We start from the raw sequence: 24,763 nt of genomic DNA, 5'->3' as shown, positions 1-24,763 counted from the left end.
GATTAACCATCGACGAAGCGATTTGCGATGTCTGCGAGAAAACAAATCTTCGTTTTGATTCGTCGAAAGGTGAAATCATCGGTAACCTCAGAATCCTAACTCTATCCTTTTTGCTTTTATTAAAATGATTTCGATCTATTTCGAACGTACGGTAGTGGCCACACTAGTCCGAGCAAAGTCGCTCGATTAATTTGCCAGGCCATTAATGCTTCAAGTAAAATCTATTGGCCAACTATTGATTCTCTTCCTCTTATTCCTCTTTTTTCTTTTTTTTTCTTTTCTTTTTTTTTTTTTTTTTTTTACTTTTTATATACATAGACATTTATTTAGCTCGTAGATAGTGTAATCCGTGAGACAAGCACGTATAGCATTCATCCATTTCTATAATTAGAAGAGAATATTTTTTTTATCTTCTTCTTCTTCTTCTTCCATATCTTTCGAAATATAATTGTAATATATGTATACATATATATATATATAAATATATATAAATATATATATATATATGTGTGTACGTATGCGCGTCGTTAACGAAGTTATTAGAGCAGCACGTCGAGGAAGCGAGAGATCGTTTGTTGATTCGATCGAACGCAAGAAGGATCTCCATTGATTTAGATCAGCTATATGAGATGTTACGTCAGCGTTCGCAGCGAGATAGAAAAAAGAAAAGGAAAAAGAAAGAAAGAAAAAGAAAAATGATGAAAAAGGAGAGACATATAAGAGCTACACTACCCAAGAAGCAGAAACTCTCTCGCAATATCATGTCCTTTATATAGCTTATATTATTTTCTAGGGTGTTCGTTTTCTTTCCTTCTTTTTCTCTTTATCTTTTCGCTTTTTCTTTCCTTTTTTTTTTCCTACCTTCAATTCCACGAACATTCCTGAAATAAATTCGAACGACATACTAGACATTGCGCACGATATCGACGATTATAGAGATTCGTTGAATCTTTGCGGAATCTTGTTGTACTCGCGACTGTAACGGTTGTGTCGAGGAAAAAAGAAAAAAAAAATGAAATGAAAAAGGAAAGAAAGAAAGACAGAAAGAAAGAAAGAAAGAAAAGACAGACAGACAGAAAGAGAGAGAGAGAGAGAGAGAGAGAGAGAGAGAGAGAGAGAGAGAGAGAGGGAAATAACGAGGCGATGACAATTGGAACGCAAAGGCGAGGTCTCAATCGCTCGTTAGAGTTCTCCGCAGTCGTAATGCACTTAATCATCGTCATCTTGAAGCGACGAAGAGTCGTCGATGATCTTCGCTCGTTTTTAACGAGATATACTCGTCGTCTTCGTCGTCTTCGTCGTCGTCGTCGTCGTCGTCGTCGTCGTCGTGCAATAACTTGTAAAAGAGCACGACGGAGAGTGTTCAAATCGAGTTTAACAGTTCCGCTTCCTACTTACATATACATATATATATACATACATACATATATATATGCGTATACATATATATACATATACATACATACATACATACATATATATATACACACATATATATATATATATATATATATATATATATATATATATAAATATCGTCAGAAACGTGAAAGAGAATTGTGTAGCAAATGGCGATGTGGTTCAGGTCGCTACGACGGCCATCGTCGTCGAGCACGTATATAGCCAGCAGCACGCTCATCAATGTTTTCCGACCTTACGTGTACGTCGTTGGGATAGAGTGGCCCTTTGTTCGTGGGTATAATTAGAGCTTCGGCGTAGCGCTACACGTCGTAAAGTCGTTTCTACCAAGCAGCTTATGGAATCGAAGCTTTTTTTCTTTCTCCTTTCTCTCTCTCTCTCTCTCTCTCTCTCTCTCTCTCTTTCTCTTTCTGTCTCTCTCTTTCAAGACTATATCGACTTCCCTACCTATACGAACGATTTGTTGCGAACTTTTTGCAACGTTCAAGTCACATCCCCCTTTCGTCAGTTCCGTTTTCTCTATTTAATCACGTATAATCGTAAAAATAGTTTCACAGCTGGCATATCGATGTATCCTTACATATTCATTTCTACGTGATTATTATTATTATTCTTGACGTTTTATTGATAGGAGATATAGATAGGGAAAACAGGGGAATAGAAATATGAACGAACTGTCGTTCGTTCGTTCGTTCGTTCGTTCGTTCGTTCGTTCGTTCGTTCGTTCGTTTTTGCAAATAAAACAAAAAGGAAGAAAGAAAGAAAGCTTGATTCGTTCGATGGGAGAAGGCAAATCTTTTTTTACGAACGGTACAACACGGAGCAGGAGGTAACAAACGAAGCCATATCGATCACATTAAGGGATGTTTTTACAATAATTCCCTTCTGTTAGAACCCTAACAGCACACAGAGAAATACGGTAGTTCGCGATGGATCGGTAGGTAGTTGGGTAGGTAGGTAGCCGCCATGTCTAATTATGTCGCATTGATTTTGTCATTAGCCAGCCCTACGCTGGCCGTCGTCGTCGTCGTCGTCGTCGTCGTCGTTGTCGACCACACCGTTGTTGTCGTCAACGTCGACGGTCGACGTTCGACGGTGGTACACGTTCGACGTCGTCGAAAAAAAGGCAGTACTTCCTACAACACTGAAAACGCATTGCTACCGGGGCACAGTTTGCACGCCTACATCAGATTCGGTCACGAATTTCTTGCCCTTGGATGAACGTCGTCCATAGCACGACGACGACAACGACAACAACGACGATGACGACGACGACGATCGTAACGTTGTCCGTTTAGTATTATATATATATATATATATACATATATATATGTACCTATACTTTACTATTACCTATACTGTTATAAGAGAAGAGCGTGTATCGAGCGCGTTAAAAATAATATTTTCCTCTTTGCCAGCTTTGGCTCGTTTGAAATTCAAATTAATGTCGTTAACTCCTTGCCGTTTTGAGTATAATTATTAATTTCGAGCTATTTTTTGTTCCTTTTCTTTTTCCTTTTTTCTTATCTTTATTTTTCTTTCTTTCTTTCTTTCTTTCTCCCTCTTCTGTTTTTTCCTTCTTTTTGTTCTTTTTCTTCTTCCAAGCAAGCAATTCTCTTGCACTCGCAATAGATTCTAATATCGTCTCTAAATCTGTTCGTTCGATATCTATTAACTTAGGTAACTAAGTAAATATTATTCGGGTATATATGAGATTAAAATTAATTTGATCACGATTAAAATTTCATATGAACGAAATAAAAAATACACATACACACACACATATATATATATATAAAATCAAGTTTGATAATCATTTAAAAAGCTTGGTCGATCTCCGAACTAGCGTCTAGACCGGATGTCCAGGAAGAACGATGATTGGACGGAGATCCAATAATGTGTGACCTTTCTGGTACTATGTGCGTGAGCGTTACGGGCGAGTTTCTCACGGTGCATTGGGAGGAAATTATAAGGGAATGAGTTAAACCTTGGATTACTGGGTGGTAGGGATGAGAACGAGAGGGATAGAGGTATAGTGGTATACAAGGATAGGGGGAGGGAAGCTAGAGGAAGATGAAAATATATGGAGGAAAAGAGATGATCGAAGGGTAGCGCGTGGAGCAACGTTCCTCTTCGGTTCTGGGCAAATCATACTTAATTGATATCACAAAGAGGCTCTCTTCTCGTCTCTTCGGCACCTAACCGGACCCTAACTTCATAATCGCCAGCTCCACCGCAGGATTAAGCGTTACGGTGGATTCATGTTGCACGTAAATTACTCGCTCGCGATCCTCGAGAAACTCGAGAGACCATCTTACTATCTTCCTTCTTTCTTCCCATAACGTTTTCTCGCCATCTTAGTGATCACGATCGATCATGGATTCTCAACTGACGGCACGTAACATCGTAAAACTGTTCGTAACCAAATTTATCATTGTACAACGAAAAATCATCTAATATCTCTATACACATACATTAATTCATATCTATTGCATATACTTATTTATATGGAATATCAAGTTATATAATAACAATAACGATAATAATAATAATAATAATATTTTTCGTATATCAAACGAATGGTTAATCTCAGATAATGATGTCCGATGTCAAAAAATAGAACGGCGAACGATATACGAGAACGAAACGTGTAATAATATTACACGTGAGAGACCACGTGTCACAATACATTACAATAATCTTCCTTTCCGTGAGATATAAAATGTAGAGTGCAGTTTGTACTCGAGGAGACATACTTTCGATGTATCAGAAACAGATCGGTCTTCCGCTTCCGGCTCTCCTGTAGAACTCTCTTTAGGGTTGGACGAGCCCAAATTTGTTCTCGTGGTCCCTTACCTGACCATATTCGTCTCACTTTTGCACGGTTCGACACGCGAACTCGCCTGAGTAACATAAACAGCCACGATATATATTCAATAAATAACGAGACGCGTACGAGATAATTGGACGTTCATAATTCCGGTCCCGCATCTTGCGTTTCTTATGTTTTCCTTTTTTTTTTATCTGATTATTATTATTATTATTGTTATTATGATGTCATTTTTTTTATTATCTTTTTTTATCACGTTTTTACTTATTTTTATTCTCTCTCTTTCTCTCTCTCTCTCTCTCTCTCTCTCTCTCTCTCTCTCTCTCTCTCTCTTTCTTTCGATGGCACCATCGAACACCGAAACGAAGAAGAAGAAAGAGAAGGAAGAGGAGGAGGAGGAGGGCCCATTCGTCGATCGTCGTCATGTGGGCCCCCGAAAACCCCTCATGGCTGTGCTGCACGGTCTTCTTTTCTTTTCTCCTTGCCGTCGGTGAGAGGACATACAAAAGGGAGCTTTCGTGCTACCGAGTTCAGAATATATTCCTATACGCTACACCCATCGGTTCGGTTTCCGGTGAAACGACAGGACAAACAAAAGCTGGACAGTGGCTAGCGGTTGTTCGCCGAATGTTTAACTCCCATCATCATCATCATCATCATCATCATCATTATTATTATCATCCTCGTCGTCGTCATCGTCGTCATCGTCGTCGTCGTCGTCGTCATTCTCATCATCGTACTCGTTGTTCTCGTCGTTATTATCGTCATCATTATTATCATCAGAATCGTCATCATCGAGAACTACTTCTTTTTCTTCTTCTCTTATCCGGTCACCTCATTGAAAACCTTTCAATCCTTCGTCCTCTTCTTTCTTTATCTCTCCTTCCTCCAAATTATCGGCTACCACCTGCGTCTTACTTTCTACCAAACTTGATAATTATGCATCGATGCCGTCTGTCTCTTCCTTTGTACGTAAGAGATACGACGAGAGGAAAAGAAATAGGAAAAGAGAATAATCAGAGAATGATCAAGACGAAGACGAAGAACAAACGGGACACCTAAGATCATTCCAATTTGTGACGCGTTAATCGTACAATTTTTCTACATACGCATTTACTTTTCTCTCTCCACCCTCCTCCCCCTTCATCCCACCATACTCCTCCTTTAAATATCCTTTACTCCGATCATTTTACAGTTTAGCAACACTATGTTAGCGATATTACGAATGGCCAACCAAAGCTATTACGTAAGGTATAAATCGATTTGACCTGCACCTTATAAAGCAACTGCGGTAACATTGTAATAAGCAGATAACTGCGATCCTAATGTGTAATTACATGTCTGTACATACATATATGTATATTATATATAAATATATTATATATATATTAAATATATGTGCATATACATATAACATATATATATATATATATATATATATATATATATATAACGTGTATAATATTTCTTTAATCGATCACGTAATACTCGTATAAACATATTGCAGAAGATAAAAGAAAATGTCTAGTTAGATATGTTTCCTCTCATATGACTATGACTTGACAAACAAAACAGTGAAAGAAAGAGAGAGAGAGAGAGAGAAGGGAGAGGTAACACGCATTAATCAATAACCAACACGTGAGATTTATTATTCGACGAGTGCATCGGATGCAATAGAGAAAAAGATAAACAGGGGTCTCGTTCTAGGATAGATCCAAACGAAATAATTATTTCGTGGAACGAGGGTGTAAGAGAAAAAAAAAGAGAAAGAGAGAGAGTGACAGATAGATAGATAAATAGATAGATAGATAGATAGATAGATAGAGAAAGAGAGAGTTTGGAAAGAAGAAAAAGTCTAGCTTCGTTCTCTATCGAATCTACAATAAATAGAAGAGACAGGGCAGGTGTTACCAGATTGGCAGATGTTCTCGGTTACACAACATGCTCGAATCCCAAAGTCCAACGCTTTTGTGTTTGTTCTTTTCCAGCCTATGCTCGGGCATTGTGTTTCTAATCTCATTTTACGTACATATATACTTTCTCTCTCATTCTGAAATCTTCCTTTACGAAAATGTTAGAAATAAAAAAAAAAAAAAAGAAAAAAAAATTGTCGCTTTTAGGATAAAACGAAATAAAGATAAATCGTGACGATAGTTTCGGCAATTATAAATTGTCGTCTAACCTCGTTACGATATATTTATGTATAGTAAATGTTCTTTTGGATTTTTATTCATGCCTTATAATCATTGAAATCTTTTTTTCCCTCTTCTTGATTTCATATTACAGAGAGGAAGGAACGCGTCAAGTTGGCACGATCAACGCTTACCAGAGAGACGAAGTATACTTGGTCTCATCGATTAACTTTTTTTCTTCTCTCTCTCTCTCTCTCTCTCTCTCTCTCTCTCTTTCTCTCTTCGTTTGGCCGCGCACGAAGAATTCGCCTAGGTGAAGTCGGTCCGTTCGTCTTTTTAAGATCGACGATAATGCAAGGAAAACGATCGGCCTTCGTGGTCATTATAAAAAATGGTATCGTTTGTGAAAACGATGGCCACGGGGATACGGTCACTGAATTATGGAGTTTGCACCGCGGAATTATAACCGTGGTGATGATGGACCGGTGAGTAGGAGGAGGAGGTGGGGGAGGAGGAGAGAAAGGGGTAGAAGGGACAGAAGAGTCGACGTAATGCCGTACGCGTTTCTACCATAATGTCCAACGATGTGCCTTTAGCCAACGGCAAAGGATGAAAAGGAAGGAAGAGGGAAGCGCTGTTGAAAGATCTTTCTTTTTCTTTTCTTTTCATTTCTTTTTCTTTTTTTTTTTTTTTTTGTTTCTTTTCCTTGTTCCGTTCTTTTTCCTTCTCTTCTCTTCTCTTTCCTTCTCGTTTCTTTTTTCTTCGTCCCTCCATATGTGAACATAAAGTCTACTCCCACTATCTTCATTTATAATACGTTAAATCTTGCGAATGGTCAAAGCTTCGTGTTATTCGTCTACTAAGGATTGGATTATGTGTGGTAACACACGGTCTCTTATAGGGATAGGAATAATGAATGATAATAATGTTTGAAGTAATGTTTCATCTCATTCATTCGACCAGTTTTAGGAGTCATCATCTCATGGGGTTGAGGTAAAAAGAGTCTTCGTGACTGTTACGGTCGCGTGGCCTTGTCGTTTGTTTGCGGTAGCGAACAAGGTAGGCTCTTGTTACCTTTTCTACGAGGCACGTTAGAGAAAAAGGGAGAGGGAGAGGGAGAGGGAGAGGGAGAGGGAGAGGGAGAGAGAGAGAGAGAGAGAGAGAGAGAGGAACGCGTGGAAGGCGGACAATGAGAGAGACCTTTGATCTAAGCACGCACAAGAGGAGCATTCATTCCGTGAAACCACCTCCTTTTCGTCATTCGTTATTCCGTTCTAACGTTATTCTCGGGGGTCACGGGGAACTCGTCGATATCCAATCGACAGATAAGCTCGTTCGATAGGTTGCAAATACAGCTGAGTCCGCAAATGGTTGTATCCGTCGTAAGATCCGTATAGAAGAAAGAGTCTTCTGTCGGCGGTTATCCTTTGTAGGCCCAGCTTGTGATTTTCCTCGTATAATCCCTGTTATCTTTCGCGAGAGTCCTCGGAATTTGTTGCGTTTGCTCAAGTCAACGTTATAACGTGGACATAACGTAATATAAGCAAATAGTTGGGCCGATAAATATCTCAGGTAAATGGGAAACGTTCTTTCGATGTTTTAGGTACGACCTGGGGTTGCGTCGGGGTAGCTAGGAAAGCGTCTGTCGGCGAGGAGGAAGAAGGAAAGGCAGCGAGACAGGTAGCAGAAGGAGGAAGGAGAGAAACAGGAAGCTCGAGGAGCGGAGAGGAAAGGGAACGAGGAGAAAGTTTGAAAAACGCAGGCCCAGGCGCCGTGGGTGATGTGAGGCTGGAGCTCGCCTCACGTTTGGGGTGATGCCCTCCAGTGAGCCCCATCCCCCCCAGTACCACCTTCAACATCACAACATTCCTCCCTCTCATCTTCAACAACACGCGTCAACCGCGATCGGGCAACATCAGCTCTATCAGCAGCTGGTGGCGGCCCATCATCATCAGCAGCAGCAGCAGCAGCAGCAGCAACAACAACAACAACAGAATCAGCGACAGCAGCAACACGGCGGGCCTTTCCAAAATTCCCCGTACGCGCAGCAAAAGCAGGAGATGAGCCCGGAGGAGGAGGGGGGTCGAGGGGGCGGGTCCCCCCCGGCTGCTGGGGCTGCCCTTCACCAGCCCCACCACCCCCGCACGGCTAGTCCACCCTCGGGCACAGAACCCTGCACTCGCGACGCGATACCGACACCTACCCCCATCGCGGACACGACCACCACGACCACGACAACTACCATAACGATGCAGTCGCAAGCTCAGCAACAGCAACAACAAGCTCCGAGTCCTAGTCCAAGTCCGACAGGTGGTGACGTCGAGAAGTTCGACGGGAAGATAGTTTACAATCCGGACGGTTCGGCTTACATCATAGAGGGCGAAAGCGAGCTCAGCGAGGACGATTCTTTGCCGGACGGCTGCATCGTCGACGGTCGTGGCGTCTCCGTTCCTCATTCTTTGGTATTTCCTCAAATTGCTAGCGCTTACTACGTATCGCGGCTCTACGCCCACCAAGCTTATCAACAGCAACAGCAACAACAACAGCAACAGAGATCGGCGCAGCAGCAACATAATCCGGATTTGCCTGTTATGCATAGTTATCGAGTAATTAGTTATAGGAGTGCGGAAGGTAGCAAGCAACCTCCTCCTCCACCGGCAGCACCCCCACCCCCGGCTGCTTCCGTGCCCGTAAAGCCCATCCTAATGTGTTTCATTTGCAAGCTAAGCTTCGGCTACGCTAAAAGTTTCGTCGCTCATGCCCAGGGCGAACATCAAATAAATTTGATGGAAGACGAGAGGCAGATACTTTCGCACTCGACTGCGTCCGCCATTATACAGGCGGTTGGTAGGGGGAAACAGCCGCTGGTTAGCTTTCTCGAACCAGTTACGAGCTCGACCTGCGCCCAATCATCGCCGGCGCAAACGCAAAATCAACAGCAGCAACAGCAACGCAGCGAATCGACGGAACACGAGGCGCCTACGACGACGAGTACGCCTTCTAGTACCCCCGGCATACCTAGCAGCCCTCAGCAACAACAAACGATACAGAGGCCGTCCTCGAGCACTCCCAGCACTCCTACGTCACATTCGAACCATCCGATCTACAATCATCAAACGCATCAACAGCAACAACAATGGACCGGTGGTCAGGTCAGTGCCGCGTCTTGGGCAAAAGCACCCGATGCCGCGGCATTGCACTACACGTCACCTCCACCACCGACCACCTCCACAAAGGGCTCACCTTCCTCGTATGCGGCTTTGACGCAGCAGCCACCGAACTTTCTCACCGGCACAACGATAGGCGTTTGTCCGGAACACATGCAAGGTAGGCCGAGCGGCGTCGAGTGTCCCAAGTGCGAATTGATATTGGCCAGTAGTCGACTGGCAGGTCCGGGTGGACCACTCGCCGGTATTCACAGTCGGAATTCCTGTAAGACTTTGAAATGTCCCAAGTGTAACTGGCACTACAAGTACCAAGAAACTCTTGAGATTCATATGAAGGAGAAACATCCAGAAAGCGAAACTTCATGTATCTATTGCATCGCTGGTCAGCCTCACCCTAGGCTAGCGCGTGGCGAGACGTATACTTGCGGATACAAGCCGTACAGATGCGAAGTGTGTAATTACTCGACGACGACGAAGGGCAATTTGAGTATACACATGCAGAGCGATAAGCATCTAAACAATATGCAAGAACTCCAACAGGGCGGCGGCGGTGCTTCGGGTACAAACAATCCGTCTTCTTCTCAGGACACACCGATGCCAACGCGCAGCCCTCATCATCAACAAAATCACAGTCCGCATCTCAGCGGTCAAGCTGGAAGCCAGGGAAAACCGAAGCCTACGTTTCGCTGCGACGTTTGCAACTACGAGACCAACGTCGCGCGTAATCTCAGGATACACATGACCAGTGAGAAGCATACGCACAACATGCTGGTATTACAGCAAAACGTGAAGCACATGCAGACGCTCTCGGCGTTGCAGTCTCATCATCAGCAAGCGCAGCATCATCATCAGCAAGCTCAACAACAGCATCAACAGCAGCTGGAACAGTTGCTCCATCTCGGCGGTTTGGACAAGCCTCAACACGCCGAGGCCGCATTAGCGGACATGGCTTACAATCAGGCACTCTTAATACAAATGATGACGGGTGGTCAGTTACCGCCGCAACTTCCACCAGAACTGATGGGTGGCATGGCAGGCATGGGTGCGATGGGTGGTCTCGCAGGAGACGTTGGCCTTTCCCCGGATAGCATGGAACCGCCACCAGAACCGGCGGATCCGGACCCTTCGCACTTGTACCACTGTTGCGTTTGTAACAATTTCGCGACCGACTCGTTGGAGGCGCTTGGCCATCATTTAGCCGCCGATAGAACGAGAACTCGCGAGGGCGAAATACTCGCTCTCGTCGCTGGACACTTCGTCTGTAAACTTTGTTCCTACAAGACCAACCTGAAAGCAAATTTTCAATTACATTGCAAAACCGACAAACATCTTCAACGTTTGCAACACGTGAATCATGTGAAGGAGGGTGGCCCGAGGAACGAATGGAAGCTGAAATATTTGGCTTCGCCTACGAGTGCAGCCCAATTGCGTTGTCACGCGTGTGATTACTATACGAACAGTGCCCACAAATTAGCTCTGCACGCTGCATCGCCCAGGCACGAAGCTGCCGCTCTCTTACTCCGTCATCTTTTAGAGGCCAGTGCCAATATACCATCGCCGGGGAAACTCTATCATTGCGCTCTTTGCGGTTTTAGCGCGAGGCACAGGTTACCTCTCTTACAGCACGTTCGATCTCTTAGACATCTTCAAATGGAGCAACTACACCAACTTCATCGTAGAAGTGGCATTCAAGGAAACGAGACGCCGCACACCGACATCGGTGACGTGTTCCAAGTGGTAAGCGATCCCGATGTACCACCTACGCAGCAACCAAGTCCCACTACGCCAACGACGCCTAATGCTCCGAGTACCAACAACGGTAAGTACCGGCTTTCATAAATGAAGATATTATCCTTGGCCTACGCTCCGTTTTAAGCTTCTATTCTATTTCTTTGACGTATATGCGTTAATGTATATTGTATGAGTATACTATGGCGGTGGCATTTCTCTTTTACGTTCTTTCAATGGAACTATTTCTTGCTTCTACTTGATAAAGGTTTCAAAAAGTCCACTTTAGTTGCCACTTGGATAAAAATCAAATTTTGTTTGTCGAAGAAAATTAACGTGCCGGGATATACGTATACGCGCATCACCACCCCTTAATGAATTCAATGCTCTTATCGATTATTTCGTAATTAGATCAGGATTACCGTAATTTCGTACGGCATATGGTCGTGGCGTGTCCCGTATAACACGCGCAACGTACAATGTTATTATATGTATCGGTGGCCTGTACTTACATAAATATACGAGTAGCACGCGCGCGTTTCATTGAGTCGCGTTACAATGTAACAACTGACGCCAACTGATGTAAAAATGCGGTTTTGGACAATACACGACGGAGATAAATAGGTGAATTCATTTTCCTTCTTTTTCTTTCTTTTCTCTCTCTCTCTCTCTCTCTCTCTCTCTCTCTCTTTTCTCTTCTTCTCTTTTCTTCCTTCTCTTTCTTTCGTTTTTGTCCTTTCCTCTTCCTCTCTCTTTTCTCCCCTTTCTTCGTACAAACTGCCGCCATCGATAATTTCGTATTATTAATGCATTAAAATTGCAAAGTCATTGTTAGACGAATTTAGGGAACCATCTGCAAAGAACTCGTCGTGCAGTTTGACCTAACTTCGTCGTAGTCAGTCAAACCGAAAATTTCTTGCTTTTTCTTTCCCCTTTGCTTTTTACTTTTCACCGTCGCCGTCGTCGTCGTCGTCGTCGTCGTCGTTGTTCGAAAAAAAAAGAAATAATAATAAATGTAATATTACGACGTAAAAATGTTAATGCTCGTATATCTACCGTTTTAAGTACATAGCATAGTTCGTTCATTGTCGGCTAGTAAGGTAATCGCCAGAAGAGCCGCCTTCTTCTTCGATGTGCGTAATCACTTTAATGAGAGGTAGAAAATATGCCTCGCCACAAAAGCAGTCGTACGTGACACTGAATACGAACTTTATTTCGTAGCACCGCCATAGTTTACTATCTATAATTTACTTTCTCTCGTCGCGTACCGAGTTAATGTCTCCGGAAACGAATCACCGTAAAATGGATGGCTGTCCTGCGCGCTCGTTCGATATTAAACGGTTAATGCCGAAGTTCAATTTTCCGTTCTGCAAAGTGAAAGAGACATATTTACCGGCTGGAAAGTTCGAATGGATGGATGCGTTATCTCTCTCTCTTTCTCTCTCCCTCTCTCTCTCCCTCCCTCTCTCTCTCTCTCTCTCTCTCTCTCTCTCTGTCCGTGAGAATTTTCATTTTCTACGTAGATATTATCGAGCGGTATAGAGCGTTTATGGGAAATCGAAATTACACGTTAATTCCTCGGACTGTTAAATGACGTATTTGTATAATCTCGATGATATTATTGTTCGATCGGTGATACCGTTGAAGCCCTATCGAAAGATATTTTCATACGTCTCGAAAAATCTCTCGAAAAAAATATTTCTTTTTTATGGATTTTTCAGAACGACGAGACGAAGGCAGCGACTGTGGTAGCGAGGTTAAACAAGAACCGGAAAACGATCAAGAAGTGGAAGCAGAGGCAGAGAATGAACAGGAGGAAATAAATTGTCCGTATTGCACTTATCAACCAACATCGCGAGAGGAATTAAAGCAACATTTGCAAGTGGCACACGTTCAAGACTCGGAAGACAAGGCTGAGGTAGTAAAGGAGGAACCCCCACCTGAATTGTTGTGCCCGCTATGCCAAGACGGCTTCAGGGAACGCGCTGCTTTGGAGAAACACGTAATGCAAATACACTCGGTAAATGCCGATGGTCTCCAGAGATTGTTACTTTTAGTGGATCAGAGTCATTGGTTGAATAACAATCCGCGAAGTAGTTCAACGCCAGCGGTGACAACACCAACTTCACCTTCGACAACGAGCAAATTGCATCAAGAGGAAGATACGAACGAACGTTCTGGTGGAAACGAGGAAGTCGAGGAAATAGCACGGTGTACGGTATGCGGTCGAGTTTGTCGATCCCTCGAGGAACTTCAGCAACATCATAGAGAAGCTCATCCAGCTAGCACCCCGACCCTCGCGGTAAGCGAAAAGCATGTATACAAGTACAGATGTGGACAATGTAGTTTGGCTTTCAAGACATTGGAGAAACTTCAACAACATTCTCAGTACCATGCGATAAGAGATGCGACGAAGTGTGCGCTATGTGCTAGATCCTTTCGATCGGTTCAAGCGTTGCAAAGACATCTCGAGTCTGCTCATGCCGATCTCCACGAGGACGAGCTCGCTCAATACAAACAAAGTTTGCTCCATGCGCATCCGTTGCTACAAGCTTTGACCGAGGAAGCGATAAGGAGGCAGGGTGGACTAATTGGCGAACAGAACACCGAAGATGACGGAGGTAGAGGCGACGAGGAGGAAAGCGACGCTAGCGATTCCTCTCCGTTGCACAAGGAACAACGTCTTTTGGAGGATTATCTTAACAGTCAACCCGTTGCCGAGGATTCCTATCACGATCCAGGAAGGAAATTTAAGTGTCATCGGTGCAAAGTTGCATTCACAAGACAAAGTTATCTAACGGGACACAACAAGACTTTGTTGCATCGCAAAGGTGAGAAAATGTCCTATCCCATGGAAAAGTATTTAGATCCCAATAGACCGTACAAGTGCGACGTTTGCAAGGAAAGTTTCACACAGAAGAATATACTTTTGGTACATTACAATAGCGTCAGCCATCTTCATAAATTGAAAAGAGCCATGCAAGAGCAAGGGAACAATAATACCTTGATCTCCGTCGTACCACCGGCTAGTCCAACAGAGTCGCCAGACTCCCAACAAGATCAGGATAAAAAGCCGTACAAATGTAACATATGTAAGGTCGCTTATTCCCAAGGTAGTACACTGGACATTCACATGAGAAGTGTTTTGCATCAGACTCGTGCGAGCAAGTTACCGGATCTTGCTGCAAGCGGACAACTAGATCTTGCTCGTCCGTTGATCGAACAGCCACCTCCGTCGAGTCCCAATAGTCCACCGTGCAACACCAATACCAGTAATGCCGGTACGATGCTCTCTTGTCCTCGTTGCAGCGCCCTTTTTGTAAATCAAGAACAACTTTCTACTCATCAACAATTGTATTGTATCTTCAGCAATCCATTGGCATTGTTCCAACAATTAGCAGCTTCGCAACAATTAGCTTCTACCGGTCCTGCTAAAACGCCACCGCCTACGTCCACCACACCAGGACCTCATCAACATTTGCAGCAGGTGACGCAACACTCGTCTCAAACTGCTCAAGAGCTTTTAGCACAGCCACGTCACAAAACATCACAAATGTACAAACATCTTTTGGAGAGTTTCGGTTTCGATCTCGTGATGCAGTTCAATGAAAATCATCAGAGACGTCAAAGGAAAGAAGAGGAAGCCGCAGCAGCCCTTCAAGCTCAGCAAGAACAACAAAAGCAGGAGCAACAGAAACAGGCCCTTGCTGCTCAGGCTGCACAAGAAAGAGAGGAAGAAATTGAAGAGCATACGGACGAAGACGTTATTCCTGAATTAACGAGAAGTACTTGTCAGCATTGTAACAAGGAGTTCAGTAGTGTTTGGGTGTTAAAAGCTCATTGTGAAGAGGTTCATCGAGATTTAGTGCCGCGCGAGTTCCTTGAGAAATACGCTCAACAATTTAAGTGCGAGTATGAAAAGAAAAGCGTCGTAGTGACAGCAGCAACGTCGTCTTCTACAACGACAGCACCTAGAAGTTCTACACCAGCAGCCAGTCAGCCACAGGACATTAGTTCTGAGAAAGAACAACGTGAAAAGGAAAAGGAAGACAACTTAGAGATAAAAGAGCGCATAACCAGAACACCGGAAGCAACTTCTACCACTCCAGCAACAACGCCTGTCTTGAGCAATACTCCTGTATCGAGCACCGATTCCATCACGCCTACAGTTCTACCTACTAATCCACAACACCAGCATACTATTCCACAACAGCAGCAACAACAACAGCAACAGCAGCAACAGCAGCAGCAACAACAGCAGCAACAACAACAGCAACAGCAGCACGCTCAGTTAACATTAGCTCAGCAGGTGTCCGAAATGCAAGCGGCTTTGAATGCGATGGCAGCGTCTCAACTGCAGCAACAATTGCAACAATATCCTGGATTAATGATGGGCATGATGGGATTACCTCTGGGATTAAACGTACCAGCTCTGGCAGCAATGAATCTCCAACCACCTTTGGTTCCGATGATGTTACCACCACCTCCGTACGATGGAGCAGCCGCGGCTTATCCTCCCATAAATGCTCAAGCTGATTTACTTGCGAAACAACATCTCGCCTTGCAACAGCAGCAAGCAGCTGCGGTAAGAGATACTTTCAAGGAACCTTTCTTAATTTAGCATGTAAACTATTTTTTATTTTATTCGAGCGTAGCCATTTCTTGCATTAACTTTATGTTCAATTGCACGTCCATTGATCTCATTTTCTCAAATTCTTATCAGCAATTGAATCTTTCAAACGATTGGACTTAAATAGTCAAACATTAAAAATTATCTATTCTGCAATCGCGTATGGTTCTGTCCATTCCACAGGCAAATGCAGCAGCTTCGCAGAAACGAGCACGTACGCGTATAACGGACGAACAACTAAAGATCTTGAGAGCACACTTTGACATTAATAATTCCCCGGGTGAAGAGCAAATTTTAGACATGGCCGCACAAAGTGGCTTACCACCGAAAGTCATAAAGCATTGGTTCCGCAATACGTTATTTAAAGAGAGGCAACGTAACAAAGATAGCCCGTACAATTTTAACAATCCACCGAGTACCACGTTAAATCTCGAGGAGTATGAGAAAACCGGAGAGGCTAAAGTTACTCCACTAAATTCGAGCGTATCGGGAGGTAGCTCCTCGGACGATAAAAGCCCGAACAAACAAACGACGCCACCACCGTCGATGGCCACGGTCTGTAATTCACAGACTACAGAAATAAAACAAGAGACACTGGATCAGCCGCAATGTCATCAACAGTCGCAACAATCGCAACAATCGCATCAGGAAGAACAACATCACTCACCTGGTAGTTCCGGTGGACAACAATCACGACCGCATTCTCCGGCTCTCAGTATGAGTTCAGTATTTTCAGGTATCCATCACGATGTTTCATCTCATACTCCTTCAACCACTACTGCACCAAGCACACCAATGTTACCACCAAAACTAACACCACAGAATTTTGCAAGTCCTACGCCAGGCGGTGGAGGAGTCGTACCAAGTGCGATCGCTGCCATGGCGTTGACACCACAGAGATCATTAAGTCCTGGACGTGGACCGACGGATTATTCCTTCGGAGGTAACAGCAACGGTAGTAATTCATCAGGCGGTAGTTCAGGAAAACGTGCAAATCGAACTAGATTCACCGACTATCAAATCAAAGTTTTACAAGAATTCTTCGAGAACAATGCTTATCCCAAAGACGACGATTTGGAATATCTAAGCAAATTACTTGGACTCAGCCCGCGAGTAATAGTCGTTTGGTTCCAGAATGCTAGACAGAAAGCACGGAAAGTGTATGAGAATCAACCGGCCGCGGAACCCGTGACACCTGGCGGGCGTGAAGGTGACGATGGATCTGGAAGATTTCAAAGAACACCTGGATTGAATTATCAGTGTAAGAAATGCCTGTTGGTGTTCCAAAGATACTACGAACTTATTCGTCATCAGAAGACACATTGTTTCAAAGAGGAAGACGCAAAGCGTAGCGCTCAAGCTCAAGCTGCGGCAGCTCAAGTCGCTGCTGTTTTAAGCTCAGAGGATAGTAACAGCAGTTCCACCACCACTACCACCAATGCTGTCACCAACAATCCACCGACTACGCCCGCTCTTACGGAACAATTGCAACAACCGTTGAATGCAACGGCCTCTCCCCATCACCAGCAACAAACGTTGTCCCAACAACATCAACAGTCCCAACAGCAATCGCAGCAACAGCAACAGCAGCAACAACAACAGCAACAACAACAGCAAGCGCAGACTGAATCCAAGGAAGGTAGCTTTCAGTGCGACAAATGCAACTTGATGTTCGGTCGATTCGAACTTTGGCGCGAACATCAGCTAGTACATATCATGAACCCGTCCCTGTTCCCGCCGGCCTATCCGCCAGACTCTCCATTTGGAATTCTACAACAGCAAGCACTGAACGCTACCTCCGGAGCTGCAACGGATGCTCCTCATCCTTTGATCGCCATGATGCAAGACAGGAAAAGGAAGTACGAAGACTTTGACGATACCTCGGGTACGGATGCACGTTCGAACTCGGAGCACAGCGAACAACCGAAAGACAAACGTTTGAGGACAACGATATTACCGGAACAATTGGATTACCTTTATCAAAAATATCAGATAGAGTCAAATCCGTCGAGGAAAATGCTGGAGACGATCGCACGAGAGGTAGGACTAAAGAAACGTGTTGTACAAGTGTGGTTTCAAAATACTCGTGCTCGCGAGCGCAAAGGTCAATTTCGTGCACACAGTCAGGTGATAAACAAACGATGTCCATTCTGCCCGGCATTATTCAAGGTAAAGTCCGCATTGGAGTCACACCTGAGCAGTAAACACGCGGACCAAGTAGCACGTGGAGAAGTAAACATTGACAACATACCCGACGAGGAGTTATCGATGGAATCGGCACCATCGAACCCCAGCACGCCGAACATGATGCCACCACTCTTCCCCCCTTTCAATACAGACATGGAAGCTTCACTGAAGAAGTATTACGAGGAGTCAATGAAACGGTATATCAGCGAGCTTCAGGCTCATGCTAGCAACGGCAAACAGGAATCGTCGAACCATCAGAGCGGTGTTAACATCGGTGAATCGCCATTGGATCTGAGCAAACCGGTCGACTTGAGCCGCCCGGTGAAACTCAGTCTCGGTGGTCTGAGCAATCTTTTAGAGGAGCAACACAGTGGCCACTTCCGGGGTGGTAGCGATTGCGGTCCGCTGACCGATCTCTCGGAACGTAGTATTTGTGGGGATGACGATAGTATGAGCGAAACAACCGAGTTCTTGGACGACGAGAGTGGACCAGCGAGCCCTGCATCGAGCACTCAAAGTTCGAGGCAAGGACCGGCGACTGGCGTGAACGCCGGTACAACGGTCGGTCCGGCTGCTAGCGGGAATACGAGTGTACCCGCTGGTGCTACCGGACAGTCCGCTGGCAAGAGATACAGAACGCAGATGTCGGCGACGCAAGTGAAGGTGATGAAGTCGCTCTTCTCGGACTACAAGACGCCAACTATGGCCGAGTGCGAGATGCTCGGTCGCGAGATAGGCCTACCGAAACGCGTCGTCCAGGTGAGCCCAACAACCTCGAACACGTGAATTAGCACGAACTTTCGTCTTATCCTTAACTACAGGATCAAACTTAGGCCTGGCTTACGGACTAATGGAGACGAGTTGCAGGTCTGGTTCCAGAACGCGCGTGCCAAGGAAAAGAAGGCCAGGCTCGCGGCTGGGTTACCGGCCGAGGGCTCAGCCGTTCAACCACATCGCGGTCCGACTGGGCCGGACGAGTGCAGGCTTTGCTCCGTCCGGTACTCACCGAAATCACCTCTTCAGGAGCACGTCTTCTCACGACGGCACATCGACTCGGTCCGCGTTGCCGTTGAAGAGGGTAGTCTGGTACCTCCTACACCTGGTGCACCGATTACCGCGCAACCGGTCTGCGCTAGCGCGACCATTCCTAACTCTCCCCTCATTGTGACCAATCAGCAACAACCTGCCCAGCAGCAACAACAGCAACAACAACAACAGCAGCAGCAGCAGCAACAACAACAGCAGCAGCAGCAGCAATCTGCCCAGCAGCAACAGTCCGACGAAAACATGATGTATGGATCCTTGTTCCTCCATCCCACGGCGATGTTCCAGCCGCAGCAGCAGCAACATCCGGCGGCCGCTGCGGCCAGCACAGCTACCACCACGGCCGGTGAGTGTCTGGCTGACCTCTTAGACTCCTAAGTGATCCTATATCGCGCGCGATACTTTTTCCTTACTTCTTTCTTCAATTTTTTTTTTCTCTTTTTTTTAATCATCATTATTATCATTCTTCTTCGTTACCTGCGATCCTCGAAATTCGATCGACTTGTTCTTGTAATTTTTTCCAATCAACAAACGCGTAGGTATTAATGTTGTCCCGAAAAAAGGAAAAGAAAGAAGGAAAGAAAAGAAAAGAAAAGTACTAAATTCGGGTTGTACTGTATTATAGATGTACTTTTTCTTGTTATCGTCGATTTTAACGATAATCATCAATCGAATTTCGAATTTCGTTTCGGTAAATAAAATCATTACGCGTTAAAAGTTTTTCGCGTCGTATCGCGCGTCCCCATTACATACATATATGTAGAAAACTGTAGAAACTCACTACTCGGCCCGTGTGATAATCTAGGGGGCCCCTAAACTAACAGGTGTTTTATATATACATACATACATACATACATACATATATATATATATATAAAAATGTCGAGGAATCTTTATATATATATATATATATATATATAGTACGAAAATAATATATCCAGAAAGCTAGGCAATACTGAAAGTTCCTATCAGATGACTATACTAGCGTTAAGAGAGGTATGAAAGGGTGGGAGTAAGAGAGACAAAAGTGTGCTAGAGAAAAGGAGAGAATGCATTGATCATTATAGATATTACGAAATAATCCAATTTTGAAAACAATTTCGATCGTTGTAGTCCGAGAATGTCTCGCATCTGAGTTGAATGTACAGTTAAAAGACTAACCTGCTGCAAATCATATTAAGCGACATTATTATTATTATTATTATTATTATTATTATTATTATTATTATTATTATTATTATTATTATTATATTATTATTATTATATTATTATTATTATTATTATTATATTATTATTATTATTATATTATTATTATTATATTATTATTATTACGTTTTTGATAATGGGATCATAAAATAATATGTTTCGAACAACTATTACTCGAAATATTTTCATTCGTTATTAAGTATAGCATAAAAAAAACTTTACCCAAGAAAGAGCGTAGAATGTAATTGCCTTTATTTTCTGTCTTAGAGTTAGCGTGAATATCATCGTCATATCTCGTCATTGCCGTCATCGTCATATTACATACGTACCCTATATTTTCATATCTCTTACACCTTGATTCTTTCGACTCGACATCGTAGTTGTCGTCGTTGACATTCGCGATACGCGATTAGATCTTATTATATTTCGAAAAGAAAGACAGATTGCGTCTACTTCGTTGTCTCGGTCTTCTTTTTTTCTTTTTCTTCTTCTATTTCTTTTGGCTTTTTCTTCCTATTTTTCTTTTTTCTTCTTCTCGAGTCAAGAGTTCAAAACTTCCATTTCTTTTTCTCTCTCTTTTTCTTTTTCTCTTTCTCTATACATATTCTCTCATTTTATAACAGACATTTCGATCGATCTTTGTAAATACCTCGCAAGTTCTCGAGTCCTCGCTCTCCTAAAGGACTAATAAACTACATTTTTATATTTTATCTAATTATTAGTATTTGTTTTTAAAGAGAAACAAAAACAAAAAGAAATGGTGGGGGACAATGAATGAAGAATAGGATTGCGCTTGCGAGAACGTGGAAAACGAAAGAAGAAGTATCCTTATCCGTAATTTTTTTTCAGATCATGCGATACTCTTTTTTTTTTTGTTTATTCTCTTTCATTTCCTTCTCCTTCGTTCTTCTTTGCTATCAATTTGTTTTTTCCTTCGGGGTTCTTTTATTTTTTTTTTTAATTTTTTTTTTTTTTTTTTTTTTTAATCTTATATACGCGCATCATAACGTATATACACACATGCACACAAACACACACACACAATATATATATATATATATATATACATACTTACTACTTGCGTCTTTCTCGTTACTATTTTTCTCGCTTAATAAAACGTCTCGAAAACGTTCTTAATATTATTATCGTTTTACATGTTAGTTATTTATGAGTTTCCTTTGTGATAGTCACTCTCTCTTTCTCTCTCTTTCTTTCTCTCTCTCTCTCTCTCTCTCTCTCTCTCTCTCTCCCTTTCTCTGTCTTTCTCTCTTTAGCCTGCCCACGCGACCTACGCGGAACACCTCCAGAAGAGGAACGAGAGTATCTCTCGACCTTGACGTCGACGGTCGACGTTATACGTCCATTTTCTTCACTCTCTCATTCTCTCTATATAAATATATATATAAGTATAATATATATATATATATATATATATATATGTATATGTATTCATACATATATATATATAGATATATATATATATACATACAAATATATATTTATAAATACATATATAAATATATTCAAATATATATGTGTGCATATTCTTATATATTCGTATATATTTGAAAGATATACATACAAATATATGTACATGCATATGTATATATATATATATATAAATATATACACACACACATGTATATCTCGAATATTTTTTTCAACTCATACGCGTTGTCGACGAGGGTGTGGCTCAGCTTCTCGCTTTTTCTTTTGCTGATATCGAGACACCGAGAGACGCGAGAATATACGCCCGTGTTCATACTCATGCAACGTGTATAGACGCGCTATGTTATGTATGTCGGTCCCACCCCCTTTCAGCACTTTTACTACATTTATGTATATAGTTTATTATTATTATTATTATTATTATTATTATTATTATTATTATTATTATTATATTATTTTATATCATTAATTATTATTATTATTATATTACTTTTATTCCGTTCTAGTCTAAAATAAAACTATACTATCGCAAGATTATTTTTTTTGGTTTTCTTCTCTTTGTTTTATAGTTTCACTTCCATTTATCCAGTGCCTAAAGTCCGGCTCCATTTATTATCCATAATATCCTGACACGTACGATCTCCAGCAGGTATTTTTCTGTTGCAGTTTTCTCTTGTCAATATTTGATCGGGTAAGTCGGGTTTAGTGATTATTGAATTTTATTTTCTTCGTTAATAGGTGGGTATAATCATGAATATATGCGTTAAGAGGTTCATTATTTACAGGACATATATATATGTGTGTATATATATATATATGAACTAATACAATATGAATTTTTCTTATTCGCGTGAAATTGGGCTGCTTGGGAGCCGACATACCTAAACACGGCTCGGCATCTATCACGTCATTCTTTGTTATTTTCTAACATTTAATATAACAATCGTTAGAATAATTTAATCGGGGCATATTCGATATAAAAGAAAAATAAAATGGGCGTATAGAATTTATTTATTCCTCTCTCTCTCTCTCTCTCTCTTTCTGCTTCATTCTCTTTCTCTCTCTCTCTCATCTGATGTATGCTTCTTCGTTCGTTCGTTCTCTTAAAAAGGATCGATGATATGCAACGATGCAAAACGAGGTAACATGCTCGAACGAACGAGAAATAAATAATAGTAGTAGTAATAATAATAGTAGTAGCAATAGTAGTGGTGTAGTGGTAATATATATATATATATAAATCTTGTAACACTGTAAATACGCGCTCGTCGATCGGCTAATCAACGATAATTGCACTTAATAAATCTCAGGAATGATGTCCTTCGTGAGTAGGACGATAAAGAAGATCGATCAAATTTAATATTTTGTCGTCGTCGATAGATCACACCTTCGATCATGATATACATCATCAATCAATTCACTTGGTTTAGTCCAAGAATCTGTTATATGACAAAATTAACTTCAAGATATATTGGTTTTTCAAAGTTTTCATCGAACCTATTGACGCTTACATTTTTATATTTTTCTTTTATTTTTATAGAAATTAAATTGAATTGGATGTGTTAGAAAAAAAATTTTTTTTGTAGTAATACAGGATGATTCATTAATCAGTCGAGAACAAACTGATCATGATCATAAACTAGGTTTATATTTACGATAACGTTAAATCGTAAATATAATGTTTGATAAGAAAAGATTGAATTTATTTATCCGTTTATCCATCTACATCATAAAATTGATAAAATAAAAGATCAATTAAATTTAAATATCAATTTAAATATAAAATTAAATCAATTTAAGGACAATCATTATACGATAAAATCGCAAAAACTTTGAACATTATTCCATTGAAACGTCACATTACGGATTATCACGGAGAAAAATAAAGCCCCTACACAATTCTAGATCCTTCCGACGTGTTAATATACAATAGTTTTGTGTACGTGTGTGTCTATCGTTGTCGTGTGTGAACAGGCACGAGCAAAATAAACATGACAATGTTAATATGAAATTCAAGAAAGGAAAGAAGGAAGGAAGGAAGGAAGGAAGGAAAGAATTAAAGTCATCCGATTCAACAACGGCACGCGTTTTAGCAAAGACATTTTTAAGGATGTACGAGCGGAAAACACGCGTGCTGGCTCGTGCCTTATAGTTTCTTTGGGGTTTAGCAAAAGGGTCTTTCCATCTGACTAGGAATAATAAAAAGCGAGATTAAAGTAGAATAAATTTGTAGGAATCCGTTCTACCGGGACACTCTGACACGTGTCACATTATTTCGAAAGCAAAATCGAAAGAAAAAGAAGGGAGAGAGAGAGAGAGAGAGAGAGAGAGAGAGAGAGAGAATGAGTGAGACAGATAGACAGGGAGAGAAAGAGAGAAGAGAAGTTTATTTCCAAAAAAAAACTTTATGTTAATAAGATCGAACCAGGCGACTAGGAGGTAGGTTACATAGGTAGAACGATGAAAAAAAGAAGGGTCAGGTTAAACGATTATATAGGTACGTGTGATTCATGAAATTATGCAAAGTACACGGCGTGCCATGTTAAAGGGATACCGAAGTTCGCGTGCATCGCTTACGTCGCACGACAGCCACGTGGCTTAACGTAAAAAAAAAAAAAATGGGGAAAAAAGAATGAGATGAAGAAGAAAAAAGGGAATGCAAATGATAAGTTTCTTTCTCACTCTCTCTCTCTCTCTCTCTCTCTCTCTCTCTCTCTCTCTCTCTCTCTCTCTCTCTCTCTCTCTCTCTCTCTCTCTCTTTCCGTTACTTCCTTGAAAAAGGGGTTGGACCTCTTTACCCTACCAGTCCGTTCCCCAAGAAAATTGCTAGTAAGTATCTCGTATTGAGTTCTCAAGTATCCCTCGATCTCTGCAGCATCGTTTCATCGCATTCAATGCGTTCTCCTTTGCATGTTCGACTTTTACTTCCGTTCTTCGTTCTTCTTAAGGGGGTGTAAGAGAGGTTGGAGAG

At 42.1% G+C, this 24,763-nt stretch overlaps 1 protein-coding gene across 9 annotated transcripts in view; it reads left to right on the top strand.

Moving 5' to 3' along the window:
• Positions 1–24,763, top strand: part of LOC122628649 (zinc finger homeobox protein 3) — a 269,125-nt gene that overhangs the window by 160,837 nt on the left and 83,525 nt on the right. For 8 of the 9 annotated variants that reach the window (XM_043811122.1, XM_043811124.1, XM_043811121.1 and 5 more), the window contains 4 exons: positions 7,985–11,367; positions 12,998–15,861; positions 16,090–18,852; positions 18,961–19,483. In XM_043811122.1, coding sequence (XP_043667057.1) covers positions 8,196–11,367; positions 12,998–15,861; positions 16,090–18,852; positions 18,961–19,483 — 9,322 coding nt within the window. In that variant the 5' untranslated portion in view covers positions 7,985–8,195. Of the gene's footprint in view, positions 1–7,984; positions 11,368–12,997; positions 15,862–16,089; positions 18,853–18,914; positions 19,484–24,763 lie in introns of those variants that run through there. The other variant, XM_043811130.1, reaches the window with a different exon arrangement.

The sequence above is a fragment of the Vespula pensylvanica genome, chromosome 4, assembly GCF_014466175.1.
Source record: "Vespula pensylvanica isolate Volc-1 chromosome 4, ASM1446617v1, whole genome shotgun sequence".
Taxonomy (NCBI): domain Eukaryota; kingdom Metazoa; phylum Arthropoda; class Insecta; order Hymenoptera; family Vespidae; genus Vespula; species Vespula pensylvanica.
The sequence above is the reverse complement of the archived record's forward strand: the minus strand, read 5'-3'. Positions and strand labels throughout refer to the sequence as shown.